Genomic DNA, 27,295 nt, shown 5'->3' with positions numbered 1-27,295 from the left:
AAAATATTTATGGCATGAAGGCTTAGAAATATATATGTGGCATGATAGCTGAAAGATATATGTAACATAATAGCTTAAAAATCAATATAAGAACCTAATTGCTATATTCTACCATTTTCTCATAATGTATTATCATTTTTTCCTTATATGATTAAATGATATAACATACATATAGATACACACATATCTGGCAGGGGCAATACCTTGATCATGAAGGAGGTTTTCTCAGGGTGAGGTTTATCCATTGCACTCCAGGTGTGCTGACCCCTGCGATTTCCCCAAATGTGAAAAATTCAACTGCATAATTTATGGTAGTGGGGGACTGTGTTCATGCTTATATTATAACATAAATAACCTTAAAGAGATTTTTGTGAAATTGTCACAAAACTTTTGTTTGGCATTGGTTGGAGCATATAAAGATACCAATATGTTAATTTTGCCATCAGGAAGTCTGATTTTCAGCATTAAGTATCCCCTGTCCACATCTTTAAAACTTCTACAGCATTGATTCTGTGGCTTATTATATAGATTGTAGTCCTCATCTGCAGACATAAACTTTCCCCAGCTTTTTATTCTTAAGAACATGTTCATGTTTCTTTATGTGGGTCTATTGTAAGCAAATAATATTTGCCTTTTGCTTTTGTAGTAAATTGAAATTTTTGGATTGTTCAGAGGGAGAATTTGGGCTATTGTTTATTGATATCACATTCAAATTATCCATTTTTTAAGGAAGTGCTACTGCTTGATCTTATTTCCCTTTTTCCTCACCTGGTCCTTCTGATAACTCTTCTGCAAGTTGTATAGCTTGCTCAATTGTAGTTAAGGTTCTTCTACTTTTCAGTAGGTGCACTTCCAGTGCAAACGGTATCTTCCAATGGTACCTTCTTTATTTTGTAGAATCTGTCTTAAAAAGAGTGGAGGGAAGGTCTTGAAAAATTTGTATTTCTGTCTTGAGAATCTTAACAGGGGAAGTTCTTTGTTCAAAATAAGATCTCTTGGGTTTTTTGTGTGTGAACTTCACCAAAATATCACGTGGAAGTTTATTCCTGACTGCAAATGTAGAATTGATTGTATATATTTGATCAATGTGCATAAAGTTTTGTTGGATCTCTTAATGATCTTGTAGCAGGTTACCAAAGTCTTCTTTAAGATCCACTTTACCAAAGTCCTCTGGAACCAATTGAAATTTAAGATTACAACCTCTATTTTGGCCTTGTAGAGTTCCAATCCTTTTACTTTTTCCAGTAAGTGCTCTTAAGATTCTTGACCTTTCAAGATTTCAGCTCTTTGTGTTGTCTCTAAATATGAACAATCTTTTCAGTGTTTTCTTGAATTTTTTTTGGGGGGGGCGGGGTCTGTGTCAGTCCTGTAGTTATTTCTTTTCTCAATTATAGGAGTTCCTTTTTTATATGGTCCAAAGTATTTACTTTTTGTATGATCTATTGTTGGATCCCTTCTTCTATTTGGGCCACTTTACAATGCAATCGTTCCTCTAATTTCTGTGTCAGTGACTAAATTCAATTGTGTGGCCAGATTACTTTGGAAGTTTTTCCAACCATACAGGCATTTTGGAATCTGATTCTTCCTCAGTCTTCTTCTCTGCCTTTTCCTTGGCTTGTGTTGACATTTTATGTCTATATCTTCTGTAGAGACCTTTCATTAACTTATTAGTTCAAACCAGAGGTCACTTTGTAGAAAAATAGGTGGAGCTCATCCAGGGATTGTTATGCAGCTGCACCTGCTATTCAATGGGCAAGGTGGGGAGGAGGAGGGGGAACCCTCAGAAAGGTTCAGAAACTGTGCTCTTGTGAGCTCCTGCTGAATCCGAGGCCTGGTTCAAACTGTTCAATCACCACAATAAAACTATTAAACCTTGGACTCTAGTTTATAATATAAAACTCAGTGTTAAGATAGAGCATATTTCACTATTCAACAATAGGGCGCTTATATTTCAGGGTTGGAGCTTCTACATCAGTTTGGACGACCCATTTGTCATGTGATTTGGGGAAATGTTTCTATTGAATAAGAAAGTACAGCACTCCTCTTTTTACTCTAGCATCTAAGATTTCTTCCACCTAGTGGTGATTCTGGTTCCCCATGGGGATTGGGGCCGGCGGTCTAGAGTGCCAGCGCGTTACTACAGGATCTCTCCTGAGTAAGCTAGAATGGAAAATAGAATGAATCTTACTAAACATTTTAGGCAATTCCAAGTCTTCAGTCACTTTATTTATAATCCTCTTGATCCTGAAAGGACCAACAAATTTGTATGCCAGTTTCTTTGAAGGTTGGGTGATGGGTAAGTTCTTAGTTGATAGGAACACCATATCTCCCACTTTAAAATCCCAAGTAGGAGAATGGGATTTGTCATAATGTTTTTTTGTATGTTTCCTTGGCTGCTTCCAAGTTTTCCTGGATACTCCCCCACGCCTCCCCAACCCGTCCCACCATCGTTCAAAGGAAGAAAAAGTTTCTGGTGCCTTTCCCCCTGGCAAGGAGGGAAAAGGTTTCCCTTCATATCCATTTACCACATGAATGGTGGAACTATGCAGTTATTATATCCATATTCTGCGAAGGGGAGCAATTCAACCCAATCTGATAGTTGGTGATTAATGAAGCATCATAAATATTGTTCTAGCACCGCGTTCGTTCCATCTGCCTGTCCATCTGAGGGTGGTAAGCGGAACTGAGTCCTTGCTCAATGTGAGCCAGTTTGCAAAACTCCCACCAGAAGTTGGCAAGGAACTGAGCCCCCCTGTTGCTAATCACCTTATCAGGGAAGGAGTGTATTTGTACCACATGTTGGAAAAATAGGTGCGCTAATTTCTTGGCAGTGGGGAGTTTTGAACAGGGAATGAAGTGCCCTTGCTTAGAGAAAGTGTCCACTATTACAAGTATCATGGTTTTCCCTTGGGAGGGAGGCATCTCTACGATAAAGTCCATAAAGACCATTGACCAGGGGCGCGCAGCTGATTCCAGGGGTTGGAGGAGGCCGGGAGGTTCCTGCCCCCCTCCGTTTGGCCAATAGGCAGATTGGGCAAGAGGCTATATACTCGGAAATGTCCTTCATAAGTGGCCACCAAAATTGTCTATTCACTAGGCATAATGTCTTAACGTAGCCAAAATGACCTGCCGTTTTGTTGTCATGGCACTTTTGCAACACTTCCTTGTGCATGCTTTCTTGTACATACAGTTTACCTTCCTTGTACCAGAACCCTCCTTCCCTTCGTTCCACTCCCACTGGTTTGGAGTCCCCTTCCTTTTCGACCTCTCGTTTGAGTTTAATCCCCCATTGATTCTCCATTTCTTGCTGGAGTCTTTGTGACTGGGTGGTGACTGCCCCCCCCCCCAAGTGAGATGGGGAGATCAGGGAGTCAATCACTTCTTCCTTCTGGCTATTGTGCTTGGGTAGGCAGGATAACGCATCCGCTAAGAAATTCTTTGTCCCAGGATGTGTTTCAGTTTGAAATCAAACTTAGAGAAAAACCCCATCCAGCATATTTGTTTTTGTCAGTTTCCTCTGGCCCATGAGGGCTTCTAGGTTTTTGTGATCAGTCCAAATATCAAGGGGGACTCGCACCCCTTCCAACCAAGATCTCCAAGTTTCTAACGCGAATTTTACAGCAAAAGCTTCCTTGTCCCATACTGACCAGTTCTGCTGGTCAGGGGAGAATTTTCTGGAGATGTAAGAGCATGGTCTGAGAGCTCCCTCCTCATCTACTTGCATTAAAATTCCTCCTACGGCGACGTCACTGGCGTCACATTGGATCACGAAGCTTTTTAGTTCATTGGGGTGTACCAAGACTGTTCACTAGTGAACAGTCTCTCTAAGCGATTGAATGCATTTTGGCATTTGCTTGTCCACGTGAGCTTAGCTCCGGGACGTTTTGCCTCTTGTCCCTTTCCTTTTGTTTTTAGGAGTTCGTTTAGGGGTTGCATAATATCGGTGAACCCCTGAATAAAATTTCTGTAAAAATTCGTGAATCTGATGAAGGAATGTAGTTGCCTACGGGTTTTGGGGGGGCTCCCAGTCAAGAATTTTAGCGGGGTCCATCGCTAAACACTTCCCCAAGACTCGATATCCCAGGTAATCGAGTTCCATCTGGTGGAATTCGCACTTTGATAGTTTGGCAAACACTTTGTGTTCATACAAGGTCTCCAGGACCTCTCGCACTAACTTGACATGGGACGGGAGATCCTCGGAGTAGATTATGATGTCATCCAGGTACACCACCCCCCCCCTTGTACAAAAACTTTCTTAGCACCTCAATAAAGTTCATGAACACCCCAGGGGCTCCTTGTAATCCAAACGGCATCACCAGGTATTTGAATTGACCCATGGGGGTGTTGAATGCTGTTTTCCATTCATCCCCTTCTTAGATATGGACTCTAAAGTAGACATTTCTTAAATCCAGTTTTGTAAATATCTTCCCCTTTGAGACCGTACTCAGGAGGTCTTTGATGAGAGGGATGGGGTATGCATTTGAAACGGAAATGGTGTTAATTCTGCAAAAGTCCATACAAAGTCTGAGCCCCCTGTCTTTTTTCTTGTGGAAGAGTACTGGCGCTCCATGAGGGGCCATGGTGGGGCGGATGAACCCCCGTTCTAGATTCTTATCCAGGAACTTTCTAAGTTCTGCTTTTGGCTTTAGGCAGCTCTTGCCCTGGGGTCAGTTCTGTCGCACAATCTGAGACTCTGTGTGGGGGGAGCTCATTGGCTTCCTCCTCGTTAAACACTGTTTTTAAATCCCTGTGCTCTCAGGGGATGGATCCTACTTCTATCGTTTTTTGTTAAGGCACAGTTTTTTGTTAAGAGGTGGAGGCTCAGGCCCCCACGTCTCCACCACGTGTGATTCTTACACATAGGGTCTCTAAAGTCAATGATTTGATTGCCCCGCTTAATATTCGGCTTGTGCTTGGCTAGCACCCTACTCCTAGTAGTATGTCGAATGAGGACGAGGGGGCGATCACAAAAATTTCAGTGTCCCAGTGGTCTACTATTTCCACAGGCACTCCTTGTGTTTGGTGGGTGTATGGCTCCCCCTTTCATTATGGTTCCATCCATCTGTTCAAATTGGATAGGATGATGCAGGGGATTAGTTTGCAGGCCTAATGCCTCCACCAGTTGTCTCTAGTACACCCAGAGTCTAGTAAGGTTCTCACATGGATGAACCTTTTCAGCCCAGGGTTCATTAAAGTCAGTGGTATAAAAAATAAAGTTCCTGTTATTCTCACCCGTAGTAGCACTATTAGCTCCAGGACCTACGGCTCAGCGCCACTCAGTGCAGGTTGCTCTCGTTTCCCGCCAGCTCTTCTCCCCAGGATTCTTCTCCCAATTTGGCAATGAGGATGATCTCTTCGTCTCTAGGGCTTTGGACGGCGATGTTCCCTTTGGCTGGAGCATCCCTCCGGCTTCTTTGCTTTGGGGGCGCTGGTCTTCGGCGTCAGGGGGGGCCCCGAGGCTTCTCCGGGTAAGTCACCACCAGGTGATTTGGATCTCCACACTGGAAACACTTTCTGGGGCCGAGGTTTTGGGGTGCCCCAGCCCCTGTAGCTGATTTTTTCACTTCTGGCTTTGCCCCAGGCTGAGACTCACGTCCCCCCTTTCCTCCCTTCTGCTGCTGCCTCTGGAGAGCCAGTCTCTTCATGTTAAGTCTCCATTTCTCCTGCCAGTTGCACCTACCCCACGAGAGTTGTGGGTTGTGCTTGCTGGAGGGCTTGATCCAGGATGCTCGAGTTTAAATCCTCTGGAACTGCTCAATTTTTATTTGCTCAATTTTCATTTCCCTCACCTTTGCTGCATTGGCTCAGAAGTTGGCCACGCACTCTCTCACCGACCGGGATCCTTGCTCCATGTCACGGAGGGCGGTTAGTGCTCAAGTCTCTTGGAGGGGGTCTTCATACTGTATGAGTATGGCTCGTAGGAAAGCTGCCACCATGTAGACATGGTGTAGCTCGGGGCTGCGGGTCTTGTAGAGGCTCACATACCATCTTTTGGCCGCCCATTTCAGCTTGAAGCCCAGATAGTCCACTCTGCTGAATTCATCTAGGAAAGTATGGCCCCAGTAGTACATGAAGCTATTTGCTTGAATGGTAAAGTATTCCACCTCCTCAGGATCACCATTGAAGGTGGCCATCAGCTCCCGTCCTCTCCAGTAATCCACTGGTGGCGCTGGCGGCAGTGGTTGTGGCTGGGGCTGCTGAGGTGGAGGCGGTTGCTGGGGAGGATGCTGTGGCGCCTGCGGAGGCACTGTTTGTCCCACAGGTTGTGCCGGTGGGTTTAGCGCCTGGTTGATCTGTGCCCTCATTTCCTGGACCACAAAGTTGTTGTGTGCCCGCATCTCATCTCTCAGATTCTGGACGATTTCCAGCATCTGGAATCTGATGAGTTGGAAGAAGTCCCGAGGGTCATGGTCTTGGTCTTCCTCCTCCTCATCAGGGATCGGGTCTGTTACCCGATCCTCTCTGCCATCACCTCCACTCACTTCGGAGGTTCCCGGGTTCTCTTCTTCCAACCTTACTCTCAAGGGGGGAAGTTCCAGGATCACCTCCTGGCACCCCGGCTTATCGTCCATCAGGGTGGTTGATCGGCGAGGGCCCCAGTCTTTGGGAGTGATGAATAGGCGCTGTATGTGCAGCGGTGAGCCTCTCCCAACTTGTCTCCTGGTGTCCAGGACGTGCCACGGGGGAGGCCTATGTACTGCTCCGGAATTTGGATCACTGCCTGCCGGAGTGCATGGGTCTTCAAGAGCCTCTCCGTTATCTGGAACTTTTTCTGCTGTTGCGTTCGAAGTTTCCATATTCGGTTAAGACCCCCACATAAAGAGAGTCTTCTCAAAATGTCAAGCACAAGTAGTTTAATAATAGAGTTCTTTGTTTTGAATCAAAGTTATCTTTATTTAACTCCAAGTTGCACGTAGAACATTGTCTTTGAGAAGACTGAGGAATCAGAGATTACAGGATGCTATATAGGGTATCATAAAAGTTACAAACACACACTATTGGAATTTGGGGATCAAAGGGCAAAGCTACCTAGCAATAGCTGTCTCACACCAACCCGTGGCCAAGATAAGGCCTGAGATGAAATGGGGGAGTTAGAGCACAGAAACACAGCCAGAAAATTCCGTTAGATAAACATCCTTTGCCAGATGGCCGCAGGGACATGAGAAAGGGGTTGTAGGTGATGGAGGGTAACCAAGGCTCTTACTTGATAATACCCCTCAGCCATCTTAGTAAGCAAATAACTGTGCTTGACAGAATCCAATAAAAACTGAGCAGAAGGAAGTTCAACAGTATTTATAAATTCAACTGCAGATAGTTGTAAGTTCCACTGGATGGCAGCAAAAACCATTATATAAATTGAGAAGCCAGAATTTTCCAGTTCAGGGTAGACAAGGGCTCATAGAAAATTTCCTCCCCCCATTACTTCCCAAATAAAGTATATATGCAGCAAAGACAGTAAAAAAATTGAGAAAAAATAAGCTATAATCCAATTTAGGACTAGTGATTTAAAATGTTTTTAAAAGCACAGTTCACACTACAGTCTCAAACATCTCAGAAACAAACGCTGACTTCTTTCTTCAAGACCTAGGATATAAGCATTTAATTGCAGAGGCAGATTAATGAGCAGAGTGGTAGTAATAAATTCTAGATTGTGAAAGAGCAGAATGGTAGTAATAAATTTTAAGTTGTGAAAGTTCTCTGATTAGATATTTCTCATTAGTTTGAAATGCAGTACTTGGACAATAATCCCGGTGAAAATAAAAGTAAACCAACCAATTAACTGTTGATTTATAAATGGAGTTTTTAAACCAAAATATGTCCTTATGTATAAAGATAGAATAAATCACCCAGAAGTCCATGGGAAAAAAGATTAAAAGATGGGGAGGAGAAAAGAAAACAAGCGAAGTAATGGCATACCCTTCTTCTCCGCACAAACACACATTACACGACCACCTTGGCTCATTAGAATCCAATTGGCTCCTAGTGATGCATCACACTGAGCTCTACAGTTCAGCATAGTTAATATTATTTAACTATTTTAAATGTCGTATGCTTGAAATTTTAGAAGCGCCATACTTTTAACCTGAAGACTTGGTTTTTAAGTTTGGTATTTTGAATGTAAATTTTATATTGTTTTTTTTATAATGTGTTTTTATATTGTAATGGCCAATGGCCATGTACAATAAACTATTCACTTCACTACTAAAATCCAATCTGGCCAGACAAACTCTGATTCAGGTCACTTGTGAATGGCCGCTGATGAGGAGTGAGACAGATCTTAATCTCTTACCAAGGGAGTTAAGGTCTTGGAGCCTGCGATGGAACCGGCCTGATTTGATTTTCAGACCCAGTCCGGTCAGCTCTCTCTTGGGTTGCCAACTCCTGGAGGTAGCTATTCTATTTCCTGCCACTAGGGGGCGCTACCACCACCTGCTCAATTTAGGGTTCCCAATTGAGAGGAACAGAACTCTCAATCCCCTTTTCCAATTCTGAGGCCTGGCCTCGAGGTCCTCTGCCAGCCCAGCACCTGGTTATCACAAAGACCAAAGTCTTTATTTGGGAGACCCCTGGAGGACTGGCCGCCTTGCCAATTGCATGCCTTCCCCCTTCCCTGGACTCCCCTCTTGCATTTGGGGAACTATGTGGTACAGAGCTTTACTGCCAGCATTCAAAATAGTAAAAAGTAATATGGCTGGAGAGTAGCAGTCTGTTATCTTCAAGTCCCAGCTCAGAAAGAGAGATTAATCCTCTGACCCCACCCACTTTACATCACTCTCCACCCCTTGTTACCTGGTTCACCTAGGTTTAGGCTTCTTTTCCTGTTGTCCCCAGGAAGCCTCCTTTCTGGTAGGCATTCTGGGAAAACTCGATGTGTTCTGGGAAATCTCCAGCTCATTCCTGGAGACATGCTCTGGGGCTAGTCTAGCCCAATGCCCTCCCCACTCTGTTTCCTGCCTGGGGAAGAGGGATACCCAATCTCTCTTCAAGTAGCTCTATTAACATCTCTTAAGAAGTAGCCCAGATACTGCTGTAATACCAGGGGCTAAATTCCTCCCCCCTTTCCTGCTTGTCACCTCTCCAGGAGGTAAGGCATTTCTCCACAGAGCCCAACAAGAAGGCTCATTAACAAAGGGCCATCTTTTGGAAGTCTCCACTAAGGAAATTTGTGATGCCAACCCCTGTTTTTATGGGTACAGCCCAGGCAAATAATGTATCTAGTTAATCCTAGTAACTGTTGAGCTGGATCTTGCAGGGTTTTTCATTAGCCGAGATGCTTTCCTCAGCTAGTGTTGTGTGTTGGGGGTCCTTTGCTCTCATTCAGTTGGTAGGAATAGAAGATTTAGTACTTTTGTGGCTAGCTGGAGGGCTGTGTTGTTTGTCATCTGCTTCTGAGTTTTTGGAAAGAAAAAAAAGGAAGGCTGTGGACTCAGTTAAATAGAAAGCATCTGCTTGGCATGCAAAAGGTCCCACATTCAACCTCTGGGATATCCAGTTAAAAAGATCAGGCTGTAGATTATGTGAAAGACTTCCCCTAAGACCTTGGAGAGCCACTTCTGCTCTGACCATACTGACTTTGATGGGCCAATGGCTTGATTCAGTGTAAAGGAATTCGAGGCGCGTTCGTGGGTGATGGCTGACGGCTTGCTTTTGAGCTCCATAACTTTCAAGTTTTAAAAGGTTTTTAAACAAGTTTCTTTCCCTTGGAAACTGGTATCTGGTGTTTGAAATGCTTATGGAAGTATTTGCTGACTGAAATAATTGGGCAGCTGTGGCGTTTGCCAAGCCTTAGAACCTGCTGATTAGCACAGCTCATTGAATAGAAACAGAGCTAATAGGTTATTTTGCTGTTTCAACACAGAGCTTCTACTCGTGAGCTGTGAAATAAACAAATTCAGATAACCACTGTAGCCCTAGATGGCACATCATTTCAAGTGGAGGGCAGATAAACAATTATTTTTCTATTTTAGTTGCATGACTGTTAAACAAGTGACAGAGAGAGGCGGTGAAGTTTGGGCTTTGATGACAGAGTAAACTGGCCAAATTCTGGGTTCATAAACTAACAGTTCAAGTCGGGGCAGAGGAAAACAGCATCCACTTTTGAAGGGGAGACCATATCACGGACCCATAACCAAACTAAGCTGGAAGATTTTTATGTTCCAATCAAGCTACAAAACAGATTTGCCTGCTTCGAAGAGGATACAGATGAGCCTCATTGTTCATTAAATCAAGTTACTTCAAAGGAGACTCGTGCTGCTGATCTGTCACTCCACCCAAATGCTGCACCAATAACTAGGTGCTCAGGCAAGATGGCGTTACTAGCATCCCAGGCTGACTTGATGGCAAAATCCTTACAGATAATTATTAATCAGCAAGAGCAAATTTTAACTGCAGGAGAAAGATAGAAATGTTTCAATAAACTTTGCAACAAAAAAGATGGTATGGAACTTAAAGTCAAATAAGGTGGATGACGACAACAATCCACAGTACATAAATCTATAATCCCATCAAATAAATTGGGAAAATAAGCTGGTTTATGACCCCAAAAGTGTTATAGAATCATAGAGTTGGAAGGGACCTCCAGGGTCATCTAGTCAGTTTTAGCCGACTCAGCCTGAGCCATGATGCCACAGCTTGCAGCACCAGGTCCACATTCTCCAGGGTGCAGGCAGACCAGCCACCCATCGATAGATACAGCTGGGTGTCATCCGCATACTGATGGCAACCCAGCCCATACCTCCTGACCATTTGGGCAAGGGGGCGCATATAGATATTAAACAACATTGGGGAAAGAACTGCCCCCTGGGGCACCCCAGAAATAAGTGGGTGTCTCTGAGACAGCATTTCCCCAATTGCCACCCTTTGTCCTCAACTTTGGAGGGAAGAGGAGAGCCACTGTAAGGCAGACCCCTGTATCCCCACATTGGCAAGACGGCTAGACAGCAGCTGGTGGTTGACTGTATCAAATGCAGCCGACAGGTCTAATAGGAGCAGTACTGCTGAGCCGCCCTGATCCAGATGTCAACAGCCCTGAGGGTCCACTGTGTGTTGAATTCCACTGGCTCATTTAGCAATGGCCTTATTGGTGAAATGGGAGAGAGGAAGTCTGATAATTATAAATGCCGGCCTTCCACCTGCAACAAAAAAGTCATCTATAAAGGAAAATTGGTTAGCACTGGATAGGTATATAATGGACCTTATATTTGAACATCCCAAAACCTCTACCTCTACCTTGTGGGGGATTTAAATGGGGAATAATGATGTCTTTTTGGCAAATACATTTTATTCTTTACTAGATAGCCAGGCACAGGAACAAGTACAACTTCCTTTCAACAAGAGCATCCAAAGATAGAAGTGCAAATTTTGCAGGCTGGTATTCAGCCAAATTAGCACGTAAACAAGAGCTCCAAATCCTAAATGGTGTATTTTATGGTGACTTCCCTGGGGTATTCACCTCTATGTCAGGAAATGGGATTATCTCTCTTGATTAAATGTTAGTATGTAACTCCCTACTCCCTAAGTTCAAGAATTTTAAGGTGCTCACTTATTTTGACGGGGACCATCTACCTTTATGCTTGCAGGCCATATTTCCATTCAAGCAAGATCAGCCAGCAGCAATTTATTCAATAAAGGTTGAACCTGCTGGCAAAAGAGTTAGATGGGCTAACAGGATTTGATGCAGGAGCTTACTACTATTTTGACTAAATCAGTTAAAAAGGGATCATACCAACTCCATAAAAATACTAAGCCTTGGTTTGATAAGGAATGTGCTGATGCAAAAAAAGTAATGAACTCCCTGTATATTCTGACCTTAAGTATGGACCAGGGAAACAGAGTAGAGGTGCAGATAGCCCTTTTGAGTTAAAAAAACTCACTAAAAGTTTTATCTGAGCTGGGGGTGGGGGGAGATTATAGTATGAGATTATGGGAGACAATGAGACAATTCAGACAATGAGACAAAACAATTCTGCCCTTTTCTGGAAACTTGTTAATGTAAGGGGTACTAGAACACCCTTCCCCCTAGGTATGCATATTACCCCTGATGGATGGACTGCCTTTTTTCAGAGACTCTATGATGACCATACTCTGATCCCTCTCCTTGAAATGCCTGGGAAGCTTCCCTTATAGTCCCCGGTTAGCACTCAAGAAATTAAAGCACATATAGCTCAGCTAAAAAAATGGAAATGCACCAGGCTTGGATGTCCTAAAGTCCTAAAAGCAAACCCAGATTGGTGGGCACAATTTCTTACACCCCTGTTAACATACATTGACCAATTGGGCCATGTCCCTAAGCAATTGGGGGGGGGGGGCTACTATCATAGTTCCTATTTTTAAAAAGAGTACAAAAGTGATCCTGCAACTACAGGCCTATTTGCCTCATAAGTATCATCAGTAAACTATATTCGAGGCACCTTCTTGACAAATTTGAAACTTGGGTAGAACAAGAAGAGATAATCAAGCTGGTTTTAGGAAAGGAAGATCAACAACAGAGCACTGTCTGATACTTCAACAGCTAATAGGGAAGTATTCTGCCAAAGGACTAACCTCTTCATAACCTCTGTTCAGCAAGCTTACTCACAAGGAATTCTTTTACTGAAAAAAGCTCTGTTGCTAAAGTAATTTACTACGCATGCCTAGTATTAGTGCAGTCAATTTTACTTTTATAACCTTTGCTTATATCAGCACATATAACAATTCAAGGTAAATAACCCTATTTGTACAAACATTTCATGATATAACACTAAATAATAAATAAACGAAAAGAACACTGACGAGTCCATCCAGGCAAAAAGCCTGTGTATGAGTCTCTTGCTTGTTACGTAGACCTCTTGTTTCAACCATTGATGTTGTTTGTGTCGAAGCGTTACTTTGCAAAATGTTGCAAAATGTTAGTTGTAGCTGAAACAAAACTCAAAAGTTCTCCAGAAACATGCTGAATCACAAAGACAGATAGGACTCCCAGACTATATCGAAGTATATGGGATAACACGTATTCTAGATAATCACGTGTTTCAATGTCCACTTCGTCTTGATCACAATACTTCAAATTTTGGAACTATGACAAAATTATACAAAAATGAATAACAATATAATGATTTTTCATGGAAACCCCCAAGGAAGAAAAGCAGCTTACACAATGCTCAGACACCTATAGATGCAGCTGGTCAATTACTGAGGCGGCATTAGCAGTTCTCAGAGTGGAAGACGCTGAAGCCTGAATTTTGAAGCAAAGCAGAATGTTGAAATCTTGCTTTTTTTAAAGGAGACAAACCTGAAAAATGTTTTTACAGGTAGGATGTTAAATCTAAAACCCAGTTCAACCCAGAAGGAGTGACAGTATTGAACTTCTGAATGAAATAAGATTCCTTCTGCAGAAGCAATCTATGTGTGTCTATTACATCAAAAGAATTTTTTGTTGCAACTTATATATAATACTACCCCTAAGTTCTTTCAACTCATGATTACAGCTTAACATATGACTAACAATCGGAGCCTCCATTACCTTAGATTTAACACAGGAAAGATGATCCAAGAAACGAACCTTAAAGGGTCGTACAGTAGATCCTATGTAACACGAGGAACAACCACACCATAAATAATAAATGACTTTAGAAGATTCACAATTTAAAAAGTGTCTTAAATGCCATGTGAAACCATTAATACATACCGTACTTCATTAGATTGAATAGTGTAGTCACAAATAGTGCAGCCCTTTCCACATTTAAAATGCCCAGGGGGTAGACGTGGACCTGATCCTTGTTTAGAAAACAGGTCAGAGTCACCAACAATTCTTGAAGATTGTGTCCACATTTCCAACCCACCTTGGGAAAATCTGTACCCCCTAATGAAGGCTGTACCATATGCCAATATTTGCGTAAAATATTTACTAGCTGCTTACTCCTTGGTGTATATGTTAAAGTGCAAACCAGATCACGACTCCTAGGTTTCTGTGTAAACAATTCATTTCTGGCAACAGATTCTGCTCTATTTGAAGGCAGCTTTTGATTCAGTATCATGACAGAGATGGCAGAAATTAGAGCTCTCCTTTATAGATAAAAGATTATTATTTCTTATACGTGCCCTACATGAGCAATTTTCCCTTAGGGCCAGGTATGACAAACAAGGACACCTTACAAACCCAACAAAAACTTTTAAAGGAGTCAAACATGGTTGCCTTTTGGCCCCTATATTATTTAGCTACTATATCAGTGATGTAGTTAAACACATGACTGACTCAAAATTCAACCCACCGAAATTGGCCTTATGCCCCCTAACAAAATTGCTATACGCAGATGATGCAGTCCTACTAGTGGGATGCAGTGGGGCAATGAAGGACAACTTCACTACATAAATCTAATAATTATGTAAACAACATCTAATAATTATGAAAAGACTAGAGTGATGGTATTTGGCAAAGGTCTAAAAAAAGAGGTTTGGTCAGTGAAACAGAACATAATTGAACAGGTCATCAAATTTACATATCTAGGGGTTGTATTTAAGGAAAATGGTTCTATGACAGCTCATTGCAATTTGAGGGCAGATTGTGCTAGGAAAGGAAAGGTCCCCTGTGCAAGCACCAGTCGTTTCTGACTCTGGGATGACGTTGCTTTCACAACGTTTTCACGGCAGACTTTTTATGGGGTGGTTTTGCCATTGCCTTCCCCAGTCTTTTACACTCCCACCCCCCAGCAAGCTGGGTACTCATTTTACTGACCTCGGAAGGATGGAAGGCTGAGTCAACCTTGGGCCGGCTACCTGAATCCAGCTTCCACCAGAATCGAACTCAGGTCATGAGCAGAGTTCAGACCACAGCACTGCAGTACTGCTGCTTTACCACTCTGTGCCTCTAATGCAATCTTAAGATTTTTTTCGAGCCAAAGGCTACTCTTACATACTTGTATCCCTGAAACTTTTTCAATCCAAAGTTATTAACTCCTCTATGATTCTTATCTAAGTATCTTGGCTACTAGTTTATATTCATTGGAGAAAATTCAAACCAAATTTCTCTGATCTATTTTACAAGTCTCATCTGGTGTTTCCAATTCAGTTAGAAACTGGACAAATAAAAATTGAGGCAAGAATCTTTTTAGCCTCAGCATTTTTGTGGCTCAGGATACACACAAATACAAATGGTCTATTTTCCTGAATAATCCAAGATTGGTACCAACAAAAATGGATATGTCTAACAGAGGGTAATTTAAAGCATATAGGCTTCTCTCTTGGCACATTGTTAACCTAAAATATTGATGATGCAATATCTCTAATTAAACAAAGGGTCTATGATATTGAACATCAGCAAGAGCTAATAACACCCCCTCCCTGGAATTTTATGGTTTCTGAGAAGCACAGATATACTACGAATATGATTATGGCCTAATATCTTAAAATTTTAGAATATCCTTCCTATAGAAGGGCTTTTACTCTAGCTAGATGCAATGTTATGCCATCTAAGGTAACAGAAGGGTGATTCCAGAAGACCTCATATACGGAAAGAATTTGCTCATCCTCTCTTGGAGAGGTGGAAACGTTGGAACATATTTTTATTCATTGCCCCTTTTACAAAGGAGTTAGGGATAAGACAATCCTTCCTCTTTTGGGCCAGTCAATGGCACTGTCAGATAAGACGTTCCTAGAGAAATAACTGGTTGATAAAATCCCAGCGGTTACTAAAGTGACTGTTAGCTTTTGCGGCCAGGTGATTAAATAGAGAAATAACATCAATAAGATTATGAGGAGCCATTATTTTCCTAAATATTAATGACTACTGTTTTAGGAATAGTCTATACAAGATTAATTTTTACTAATATTAAAAAATTATAGAACTATTAATTATAATTTGGATGTATATTTTAATTGTATACCTTCTGACAAACTTGTGTTCTTACCCTTTAGTTTTATATATAACCTTTTTTTCACTTTACCTGGTCTTTGAGAGTTATAATAAACTACTGCTACTTCAGTATAAGGGAGCTCTGTGGGTGCAGCTATCTGTATGGACCGAGAGGATCCTTCTGGGAGAAATTAGGAGCTACAAAGTACGTGAAAAATAGTGAGCCCCCATTATGAGGGGCAAGGGAAGATTATTTCCTTTGTGAAATGAAAGTTATGCCTCCACCTTTGCATTTTCTCCTAGGTCACTCTGATCAGTGCTTTTGTCTTTCCACAACTACCTCCAAAACCTCTGAACATATTTTTTGCTTTCTGCATCTCCTTGTGTAGCATTTCAGCTGGCATTCTTGTAAGTATCACAATCCTTGCTCAGTAGGATGGGATAAAATTCTGAAGGATTTGTAGAAAGGATTCTTGGTAGTCTGCTTGACTAGTAAGTGTAGTTTCTAATGCAGCATTTCAAACCTGCTTAAAATTGGTAGAATTGGTAGCTCCCTAATGATAAGATTTTCAATTATCTTGCTTGGGAAAGAATAACCAGTGGTGGGTAAGGACGTTAAAGAGATATTTTGGAAAAGTTTCTTTGCATATTTGCTCTCGAGACTGACATAAGCTTACCATGGTGCTTAACCAATATAAATCCGGTTTTCATCTGGGTCATGGAACGGAGATGGTTCTGGTTGTCCTCACAAATGACCTCCAGAGGCACCTGGACAGAGGTGGCTCAGCAGTGCTGATGCTATTAGACCTGTTGGTGGCATTCGACATGGTCAACCATCAGCTACTGACCTGTCACCTCGCCACCGCTGGGATCCAGGGGCTGGCCTTGAAGATGAACTATCCCGATGACACCCACTTCTGTGTGGTGTGCCGCAGGGAGCGGTTCTTTCTCCAGTTGACACCCAGCTCTATTTGTTGATGGGTTGCCAGTCCAACTCCACCCTAAAAGATCTGTCTGCAGCACTGCAAGCTGTGGCAGGGTGGCTCAGGCTGAGTAGACTGAAATTAAATCCAACGAAGGTGGAGGTCGTGTATCTGAGTCACCATGGTTTGGGAGCGGAGGTCCGTTTACCGACCTTTGATGGAGCGGTTAAAAGCTTAGGGGTGCTCCTGGATCCCTCTTTAACAATGGAGGCCCAAGTAGCTGCCACTGCCAAGTCAGCCTTTACCATCTGCAGATGGCAAGGCAGCTGGTCCCCTTTCTCGAACGTGATGACTTGGCAACAGTGATCCATGCTACGGTTAACTCGAGACTGGATTACTGTAATGCCCTCTACATGGGGCTGCCCTTATCCCAAATTCGGCGACTTCAGCCTGTCCTGAAAGCGCTGCACTGGCTACCGATAGTGTACCGGATTCGCTTCAAGGTGCTGGTCATTACCTTTAAAGCCCTCTATGGCCAGGGTCCTGCATACTTTAGGGACCGCCTTTCCCTGCACATGCCCCAGTGAGCACTTTGGTCTGGGTCTCAAAACCTGCTGACAGTCCCCAGCATCAGAGAAGTGAGGCTCAAATCCACGAGAGCTACGGCCTTTTCTGTTGCTGCCCCTAGCTGGTGGAATGAGTTGCTGGAAGAGATCAGGACCCTGTGAGAGCTTCCACAGTTCCGCAGGGCCTGCAAAATGGCACTCTTCTGTCATGCGTTTTCATGAGGGAAACATGCAGCAACGGGACTGGCCCATAAAATACTACCAACGGCTCTACCTCATCATGCTGAGGCAATCCTGGGACCTCTGAGAACAGCTAATACTGATCAGTTAGCTAGTCACCACCATTAGAATTTCATCACTGTCTGAAATCATATTAGCACATGTAAATGTTTTAGTAATTGTTCTTGATGTTTTTAATTGCTGTTTTATCTTGCCTGGTCACATTAATTTGATCTTGTGACCCTTAACCTGTGAGCCGCCCTGAGCCTGCCTTTGGCGGGGAGGGAGAGATATAAATTAAATAAATAAATGGACAGGTGGCCAAAGGACATGGTAGTAGACAGACATCCTCTCCTTACTGACAGCTGTTTTCTTCTGAGCTGAAAGAACTACCTTATAGTGCTGATGCCAATCAGGCTCTCATTTCGTTGATCTGCTTGTGTCAAGATCCATCCTTAATGAGAACAGTCTCTCAAGTGTAAGAAATTAGGGCTTGCTTGGAAATCTAAAAACAAGCAGCTAACATGAATTTTGAGTGAGATAATGTACATGTTGAATATTAAATCACCAAAGCATGACCATTCACATTCCCATGGGGGCAGCCTCTGTTCAACATGCCTGACCAACAGGCCTGTAGCCACAGTGGGGGCCTGTGGAGGTACTGCCCCTGACTTCCAGGCTGGGCCCTCTGACTTCCAGGAAGCCTTCTGAGGTGCAGCCTGCTTCTCTCTCTTGCCATGGTCATGCTAGCAAAGGAGGAGGAGTGGGTGGTGGAGGAAGCTGTGTGGAATGGACCGGGGAGGAATGGATGGAGCTGCTGGCTGCTTGCATGGTGCAGTCCCTTCTTGACTCCAAAATTTTAGGATTGGCTGCCTCAACTTGGCCACTTTCAGAGCCTCCAGCTTTTGCTACTAACCCAAAAAGCTTCTGAGAAGCAGCAAGCCCCTTAGTGGATGGGAAAGTGTGCCCCCTGTATTTTTTAAAAGTCCCCCCTTTTAAATTCCTGGCTACGCCCCTGCCTACCAACTACAGTGTTTGCTTGTATTTTAAACCTTTTCATCCAGATGGCTGCTCTGCCATTGGACAACTGAAAGATGACAGAAGTTGATGAATGTTGGGTGGGTGCAGTTCAGCTCACTGTTCTGGCATCTGCCTGGTTCCTACTCAGTCAACAGCAGGGAAGGGAGTGCAGTATTTGAAGAGGGTGGACATCTCACTAGCCTCTTTTCAAACCTAATAAGAACACGGGGGTGGGTGGGTGCCACAGGGCAAGGGCTCCTGTAGAAGCATACAAAGGGGCTCTTCCATGGTGGCCTTCTCTAACTATGCCAATGTCTAATACTGCATTTGCTCTTTCTTCAGATCTACTGGTATCGACAAGGAGACCTGGAGCCTAAATTCAGGAATCTAATTTACTATATCTTGTTTTCTATTATCATGTTATGTATATGTGCCAACCTCTACTTCCATGAAGTGGGTAAATGATTGTTACAGAGCACAGCACAGACTGCATCAAGATTGCCTGGACGGAAGTGCTCCTGAGGTGAACGATCAACTCCAAGTGGGGCCACAGTCCAGTGGATACTTGAGTCTCTTCTAGAAGTATATCTAAAGGCCCTTCCTATTGCCATATGAAACTACATATGCTTCTTTCTTTTCTTTTCTTTTTAAAGAGAGATACTAGTGCACTTAATGAACTTTCCAAATGCAAACTTGAGAATAGCACAAGCTTTTTCCTTTGGGAGGGAAAAACCTGCATCTTTTATTACACTGTACAAAAAAAGGCAGCACTCAAAAGTTTGTACCACAGTATAAATAAAAATTCAGTCTACTGATACAGAAGACAAAATGGGCCGTGCTTGTATTAAACAAAATACACAACCTCTTTAACTATAACTTCATTTACAGTAACAAAGCCATAGATAGAAGACAAACTTCTGAAGAAGCTAATTACAGCAATAAATACTTTTTACATCCTCTTCTTTGTAGTGTTTGAAGTTCACCTCCTTCCCACCCAAGTGGGACTGTGAGCTTAGCTTAAGTGTCTCTTTTGAGCGCTCTCAAATACAAACAGAAACCTGGTTAACCTGCCGCTCATTCTGCTGAGAATCTACAAAGATATGATCCAGATAGCATCGCTATATGAGGGTGGAGGTGGTTTCAGGCTCTAACAGGAATACAATTCTGAACTAAGATGGGGCTCAATCCTTCAAGTTTACTCCATAAGAGTTAACCATCCTGCATTTCTCTTTCCATTAAGCTTGCACTATAGTGAAAAGGATTTCTGAAAATTTTGCCTGATTCTTTCTGGGGCTGCAACATGGAAGATTGCCCTCTTAAGAGCTACTTGTGTTCTCTATGCTACCAAACATATTCGTCATTATAGTAGATCGATTTTGGCTAAGCAGAGTTACTGTATTGCAACGATCTTTTTTCCCCTGAAATTCACAAAGCCCATTTTGCACAGTGGCTTCCCCCATTCCCCTAAGTTCCTGAACAATCCATGCTCCCATCATGGCCAAATTGGTATCAGTTATATGTAGCCTAACAGAAGACAGTTTCCATGAGGTTTACAGTTCAGCTAACTAGCCACCTGGCGAGCAGTATGCTTCTGTGGTCAGCAAAAGCAGGGCGATGCTATCTCGCAGAAAGCTTGTTTTCTTTGGGGACAGCTGGTGGGAGGGTCACAAACAGCACTGCCATACCACCAACAGTTGCCACAGCACAGGACATCTTCAATGACAGCTCATGAGATCCTCCACATCCTTTGAGTCTTCTGAATCAGGACTGTCCAAGGAGGAGCCAATTATATGGGAGTTTTCTCCATGGTGCTGTAGTATAGGATCTGAAAATAACAAACTGTATTAGAAAATATTTTTATCTATTCCATTAAAAGTGATTGAACAGGTCTAAGAAATCCTTTGGTAATCATCATAACCATCTCTACCTGAACTCACTGGGGTGATTTAATATGGTTGGCTGTTTGTCTGCTTGTGCTGGACCATAGTGAGAAAACTGCATGGATTCTCTGAGCTGTACGAAGATGGCAGTAGCTCATCTTGTCTGCTAGACTAATCTAAATCTGGATCAGCAAGCCCTGCTTTAAAAAGAAAAAGCAACAACCCTGACAGGTTATATTTGGGTTATTTGATCAGATGGTCAATACCACAGACCAAATAAGAGTTCTGCAACTGAACATGTACACATGAAGCTGCATCAGACCATTGGTCCATCAAGGTAAGTACTGTCTACAAAGACTAGCAGCAGGTCTCCAGGGTCTCAGGTCACTGCCCAATCTGGCTTGCCCCCATACCTGTTAGTGTTGTTAGAGGCAAGACTGATTCACTGTCCATATCATCTGAAGTCCGGATAAAACCTCGGGGAGAAGGGACTATCAGGACGGTTTCATCCATGGTGGACTCCTCAACTGGTTCTTCTGCCGTGGGAGACCCCAAGTCCTGTATGACAAACAGCTTTTTCCACAAGTATATCGAACAGAAGTCTGCTTTTTAAAAAGTCCATAGTGGTAAAGAAACCATGTTCAAACTATTTGCTTTAGATGAACCACTGTGGATATACAGAAACTGGGAATTTCTCTACTGCTGTAGGACTCTCCAATTGGTTGTAAACATTCCTAAAAGCAGCAATGCAGATGCTAAATGGCTTATTTGGAAGCAGGAGGGCTTAAGAGTTAGCATGCAAGAAACAAGCATAAGATCTGACATATTCACAGATTTTCTATCCTGACTTAAGTAACTTCAGCCAGTTCTTAAAACGAGGTTTCTCTGCCAGCAGCTAATTTTCCCAGATTAATGTGTATCCTCTTCCTTTCTCCAAGAAACCCAGACTAGCCGAGATGGGCTTAGTATTGTTGAAACAACTCTGAAGCCTGTTGAGCTGAGAGAGAATGGCTGCCCCAGGATCATGAAACAGGACTGGGGACAAACTTTCCTAGTTCCACTACAGATGAAGCCTTAACACCCCCTTGCCAAACAACACTGCAGTGCCTCCAGAGTCAAACTCTTAAGCTGAGTCTTGTTTCCCCTCAACATATAAAGTTCATAGATAATATGAAAGACCCAGAGTGATGACATCCAGTAACTGCACCCAGCAGTGTTTCCTCTAAGCCAGTGGTCCCCAACCTTTTTGACCCCAGGGACCGGCTCTGGGGGCAGCCCGCTGACCGTGGCCCAGAGCAGGCAGGGTGGGGGGACCCAGATCCCCCCCGCAGTGCCTCCTCCCTCCTGTTTTCCTCCTCCCTCCCTCGCCCCCATGCGCAGCCTCACTGCTTCCTCCTCTCTCCTCCCCCCACCCCGTGCAGCCTCGGCACCTCTTAAAGGTGCAACTTGACTCCTACTTTGTTCTACTGCTTCAGACCAACATGGTTGCCCACCTGGATCTAGCCTCCCCCCCCCCATGCAGCCTCCTCACCTCTCCCCCCCCCTCATTTTCTCCATTTTAAGGCTGGGAAAGGGGGGGGCCTGGGAGGACGGGAGGCGAAGGGAAAGGAAGGGCAGCTGGCGACCGGCAGCAGCGGCAAGCAACGCTGCCCTTGCCTCCTTCCCACTTGAGGAGGGCAAGGGAAGCGTCGCTCAAAGCTGCTGCAGCGGCTTTCCCGGCCGATCAGCTGATCGGTGTGGGTGGGGAAGAGGTGGGGAGGCTGTGGGGGGGTGGAGGAGGAAACGGGGGAGGAGGAGGCACTGTGTGGGGGGGGGGCTGCGTGGCCCATGGAAAACAAGGGACCCCTGCTCTAAGCCATGATACCTTGTGCTGGCTCACTTTTGTTAGCCCTTAGCGTACTGATTTTTGGGTCAGCACAGGATTAGGCAATGAAATCCACCCCTACTGTGGTATGGAAGCTGCAGTTGGAGTGGAGGCAGCAAAGCTGCTTGGCTGTTGGCATGGCGTTACGCATCAGGCATGCACCCAGTGAGCATGTTGGAGACAGCCTCAGCGTGGGCAGCTTGGCGTGCTCTAGTTCTCACACTAAGAACTATAACTCCCACAAGCCCCTGTGAGCCCTAAGCCCCCTCCAAGACTTTCCTGGCAGAGGCAATTGAGGTGAGGGAGTGTGTTTTCTTAGAGAGGTCTGGGGAGCTCAGACACATTAGTCTCTTCCCCCCCCCCCCCCCAGAAGACCTGATAAAGTTAAACAAAGACTTGTTTTCCCCTCACTGCAGGCAGAATTTGGCTTTTGTTTGTGAGAATAGTACAGGTAAGATTTTCTAGAGAGACCTCGGACAAGACTTGTAGGAGAAGAGAGAGCAGATCAGGAAGGGCTGCGTAGGAGAATCAGGTGGGGAAAGCAGAAAGAGACACTTAAGGGTGGGTTATGTCTTGGTAATCTTGCCGATGCTAAAACTTGCATAGGGGACTTGCTACATTTTTTTTAAAAGCTGGTTACCCATTCTGCCTTCCAAGAGCTCAGAACAGCTAAGGTCAACAACTTCCCAAGACCAAAGACATCCTTTTCAGGCTTTTAAGCCTATCCTAGGACATCTTTTGCAAAGCAAGTGCCCTGCTGCTGAGTTGCTCTTCCCTGTCTTCATTTGAAGCAATGGCAGGGAAGCAAAGGACACAGGTAAGTTAACTCCTAATGATCTCTCAGATGAGAAACTGCACAATTAGCATTTACACAAAGAGTCCTGAAGTGCAGCAGTAGTTTTACACACATCTGTACTGTTACTCTAAACATTTCCTTAGGGCAGTTCACACTCCACAAATGCAAGCCCAGGTCTCCCAGAGGCTGCATATTCAGAGGAGATGCAGTCAGTTACAGCTCCCCATCTCACTTCATTAAATGTGTCACCAGTGTTTCATTCACAGGTAGAATATCTGAAGTATGTGTCTAAAAATGTCTTGCAAAGTGGAACAACGTTTTGAAGCAACAGAACTAACAGCTGCTATTTAACACACACTCAACAGCAAACTGAATCTTTTGCATACCCCCCCTAAGGTATTGTTTTCCCCTACCTCTGAGACATAACTGTTGGCAAAATGGGACTGGCATTTGAGATCTGCATCCAAAACCTCTTCTTCATCTCTCACCGTGACCCTGTTTATGAGTTCAGCACTACTTCCACCCACAAATTTGGAGGGGTTGTCTTTGTTGTATGTAGATTGCACTTCATCAGCCACCTTGGGCCGGGGGAGACCATCAGGAAAACCATCTGCTTCCAGAGAGGTAGTAGGGTCCACCAGGTTGACTGGCTGAATTTCTGAATCAACGGTAAGTTCTGCCTGGCTTACAGGAGGCGGAATTTCCTCTGCTGCAACAGTGCGAATTATGACACTTGGTGCATGACACTGCACTGTGACGTTGTCCGTTGTATTCAGCAAGTGTTCTGGCTGTGAGAAAGAGACAAAAAATGGTTCAGTCCTACTTTGGCTGTATACCGAAGACACCTTGGGAGGAGGGGGCTCACAGCACTAAGAGCTTTGAGCTCTTCTTCAGTTATTGACATGCCTGTAGCATCAACTATATGCTCTGACTCAGAGTGAGGTGGAAGCTCCTCGCCCTTGGTCCAGCCACAGGTGGAGATGGAAAAGGTGTGGCACGGAGGAATGAAGTTAAATAGATAGCCTCTCTTCCCTTGCCCTTTCTGTGGGTAAAGCCTGACTCACAGACAGACAGCAGCAGGAGGAAGAAAATGAATGGACCAGCAAGTCATCTCCTGATGCTTTGCAATTTATTCCCCAGGAGGAGATGGAAATCTTCAATGGATCCTCATTCTTCTGCATGTCATGTTTCATTGCTGCACTACAAGCTCTCCACTGTGAGTTTTCTTACTGCTCTGTCCTGTGTACATGTTCCCCAGTTCTGGCTTGCAGAGAGATGAAGCAAGGGGTAATGCATGATGGAACACCATGGGGTCCAAGGAGCCAGCTAGCTACACAACGTGGCAGACTTACTCTACCAGCCATGAAAGTAGACAAGCTATGCATTTAATCACAGCACTGATGAGAAGGAAGGAAGCTACCAGTTCCTACTTGCCCCTGAGTTTCAATTCACTGGGTCCATTTCATTGGAAGTTATGAATGTGGATTTGGAAGGTTCAGATTTCAGGCTTGTCTCTGTAACAAGCTTCTGTTCTCATCATTTTAGTTTCACTTCTGTATTAGCTACATGGCAGTGGTTTGTTAAGTGGCAGGGATTTGAAAATAATTTATTAGTTGAATTAGGCAGTAACTATAATACTGGCTTTCACTTCTAGATAGCTATTTGCATTTGGCATAAACTATGTAGAAAAAATACATGGTATTATTTAAGCTGAAAACAGATAAGAGAATCTGACTGGCTACCACCCAGCCCGAATAAAGCCTTTTCTTTATCTGCTATACGCATCTGGCTAATGGGCTCCTCTTGCTGTTTGGTTGAAATTGAGCTGCAAGAGGAGCCACCCTAGGGTTGCCAGGTCCCAACTTCTCCCCAGCAGGGAGATTTGGGGAGTGTTCTGGGAGGGGGTTGGGCAGTCCTCAGCGTGATGACATCATGCAGAGTGACATCAATCACGCTGAGAACTTAATGCTGCACACACACACGCTCTTTTCCCAACCATTTAAAGGGACCTTTAAAATCATGGCTTGGAGGGCAAGAGCAGGTGGCCCCCACTCGGAAACAGCAGGCGCTGTGCACTCCTGCCCTGCAGTCCCCGAGATTGCAGCTTGCAGAGCAAGAGCAAGTGGTCCCTGCTCAGAAAGAACCGGCACCGCACGTGCTTGCCCTTCAAGCTGTGAATTCATGGCTGGTAGGGGCAGATACCCATGGGGCCATGGAGGACTGTTGGGGGCAAGGTCTTCTCCCCACCTCTCAATTGGCTGGTGTCAGGGGAAGCCCCCAAATGGGGGGTCCCTGCCCCCCTGGGGACTAGAATTCCTAAGCCACCCCCATCTGAGGCAGCATGAAGCTCTCAGCACTCACCACCCCAGCTGACCCTCTTGCCTCTACACTCACACAGATTCTGGGGCAAGCTTCTTCTGCAGTGTGGTTTAAACCATGCCACAGGAGAAGCCTTCCCAGCCAGGTCTGCGTGCAACGGAGAGACCTCCCTGCCACATGCAGACCCTGGGACCAGCTTCTCCTGCAGCTGCAAAAGAAGCCAAGGCAGCCCCAGGGTCAGGCTGGCTTCTAATACTTTAATTGGTATTTTTCTTCTTTGATCTATTGGACCCAAAAAAAGGTCGAGATTTCTGAAGAATCCTGGATCTGAATACCATACCGATATTTGAACCCAGGATTTTTTCAGAAATACTGACATTTATTTGGGTCCAAAAGACCCAAACCAAAAAATACTGTTTGGGGGTGGGGTTTTTTGCACACCCTTAACAGCTACTGCTATCCGGGAAGAACAGCAGGCATTTAATTTTCACATGCATGCTTCTAGGCAGAGATATTTGACCCCAGCGATCTAATATCCGCTAACCGGAGAGCGTTGCCTGCAGGTGCCATGTGTACTGGGGACATAAGTGACTGTTTGGGGTATGAATCCCTGCTTTATCACAGAACATGGCGATGAACAGCATACTGGTCTGTGAGTGGTGATGGTGGGCATTTTTTACTCAAGGCTGTTAAGAACCTTAAAGAGGACAGGTGCAGATGGTTGCTCAGAGGAGAAACCACATAAGTAGGAAAGGGTGGGAAGAACTGGGAAAAACTGTGCACCTACTGATTATGTGGGAGGTGGCAGCTTGGTTGGAACTCAGTCCCTCTTAGGGAGAACCAGAGGAGTGGTGGTGAACTGTGGAAACAAGATCATCCATAGCTCCATATGGAAGCACACAGTGATATCTTAAGGCCCGTTTCTATCCACGCTACAATGCTGCTGTTGCTGCTGAATGGCATCCGTGACACAGTCAAGCCATTTTAAATCCAGTTTGTTTCTTTTTGAAGGATTTTTGACTTTGACTTGTGATGGCATTGACCCATGTTGCAATAAGTCATCATCAATGCTTCTGACCACCAGAAAAAAATGTACAGGAATAACCCCAAACCCAATAAGTTTCGAAAGGTTCCAGCTGACCTACAATTAGGTCTGAGCCCATCCCTCCCTCCACAGGTCTTTCCCCTTGCAAAATACATACGGACAAGGCGTGCACTATTATCTGGTCTGGGGAGGCCGGGGCAACCCCAGCTGTTAAAGTCACGGCTGGGCTGGTGGTCAGCGTCAAAGGCAGCCCCTGGCTGGAACTTGTTTGTAGTAAGTAAGTGCCTGGAGTCCCCGTAGGCTGGAGGTGGAAAGACTAAGAAAAGGGCAGAAGGAGGTCAGGAAAAGCAGCTTAGTCACCAAAGGACTTGGGCAGAAGGAAGCCAAGTCCCATACATTTTTTTAAAATCCCTAAATATTCATAATGATTTATGTCCCACCAACGAAGTGCCCTCTCTCCCTGTAGCTAAACAAAAGCAATGTAGGCACCAGATAAGCCACAAGCACACTGCACCAGGGAGGTGCCTCTACTGAAAAAGCCATGTCTCTGGTCGCCACTCATGTCACCTCTGAAGGTGGGGGCACAAAGAGCAGGGCTTGTGAGGCAGACCACAATGGATGGGCATTCTGGAGCAAATAAGAGATTACTTTCTCACTGCAAAGGAACTGGTTTCTAGTGCAGCTTTTATTATAGTATTCATATCACTACCATTTGGTTTCTCAGTGAAATAACCACCAGATGCACACATGCTTACAATTGGGTATGACACTTATCCAGTGAGCGCTTGGTGGAAAAGGTCTACAGTGCTAGTGAAATTGACTTACAGGAGCATT

General features: G+C 44.3%; 2 protein-coding genes and 1 non-coding gene across 4 annotated transcripts in view; 2 read left to right on the top strand and 1 right to left on the bottom strand.

Moving 5' to 3' along the window:
- TMEM243 (transmembrane protein 243) overlaps positions 1–19,386 on the top strand; it is a 45,110-nt gene extending 25,724 nt beyond the window's left edge. The window contains exons 3-4 of the mRNA XM_060257941.1: positions 16,133–16,237; positions 18,900–19,386. Coding sequence (XP_060113924.1) covers positions 16,133–16,237; positions 18,900–19,022 — 228 coding nt within the window. The 3' untranslated portion in view covers positions 19,023–19,386. The remainder of the gene's footprint in view (positions 1–16,132; positions 16,238–18,899) is intronic.
- Positions 180–343, top strand: LOC132586550 (U1 spliceosomal RNA). The gene has a single exon (XR_009556365.1). It is a non-coding gene; the product is annotated as a U1 spliceosomal RNA (small nuclear RNA).
- Positions 19,251–27,295, bottom strand: part of DMTF1 (cyclin D binding myb like transcription factor 1) — a 75,720-nt gene continuing 67,675 nt past the window's right edge. Inside the window, exons 14-17 of one of the 2 annotated variants that reach the window (XM_060257938.1) lie at positions 26,619–26,777; positions 23,511–23,885; positions 20,851–20,995; positions 19,251–20,382 (exon numbers count right to left, since the gene is read on the bottom strand). In XM_060257938.1, coding sequence (XP_060113921.1) covers positions 20,273–20,382; positions 20,851–20,995; positions 23,511–23,885; positions 26,619–26,777 — 789 coding nt within the window. In that variant the 3' untranslated portion in view covers positions 19,251–20,272. The remainder of the gene's footprint in view (positions 20,383–20,850; positions 20,996–23,510; positions 23,886–26,618; positions 26,778–27,295) is intronic. The other variant, XM_060257939.1, reaches the window with a different exon arrangement.

This window comes from Heteronotia binoei, chromosome 17 (assembly GCF_032191835.1).
Source record: "Heteronotia binoei isolate CCM8104 ecotype False Entrance Well chromosome 17, APGP_CSIRO_Hbin_v1, whole genome shotgun sequence".
Lineage (NCBI taxonomy): Eukaryota > Metazoa > Chordata > Lepidosauria > Squamata > Gekkonidae > Heteronotia > Heteronotia binoei.
Note: the sequence above shows the minus strand (reverse complement) of the source record. Positions and strands in the feature narration are given on the sequence as shown.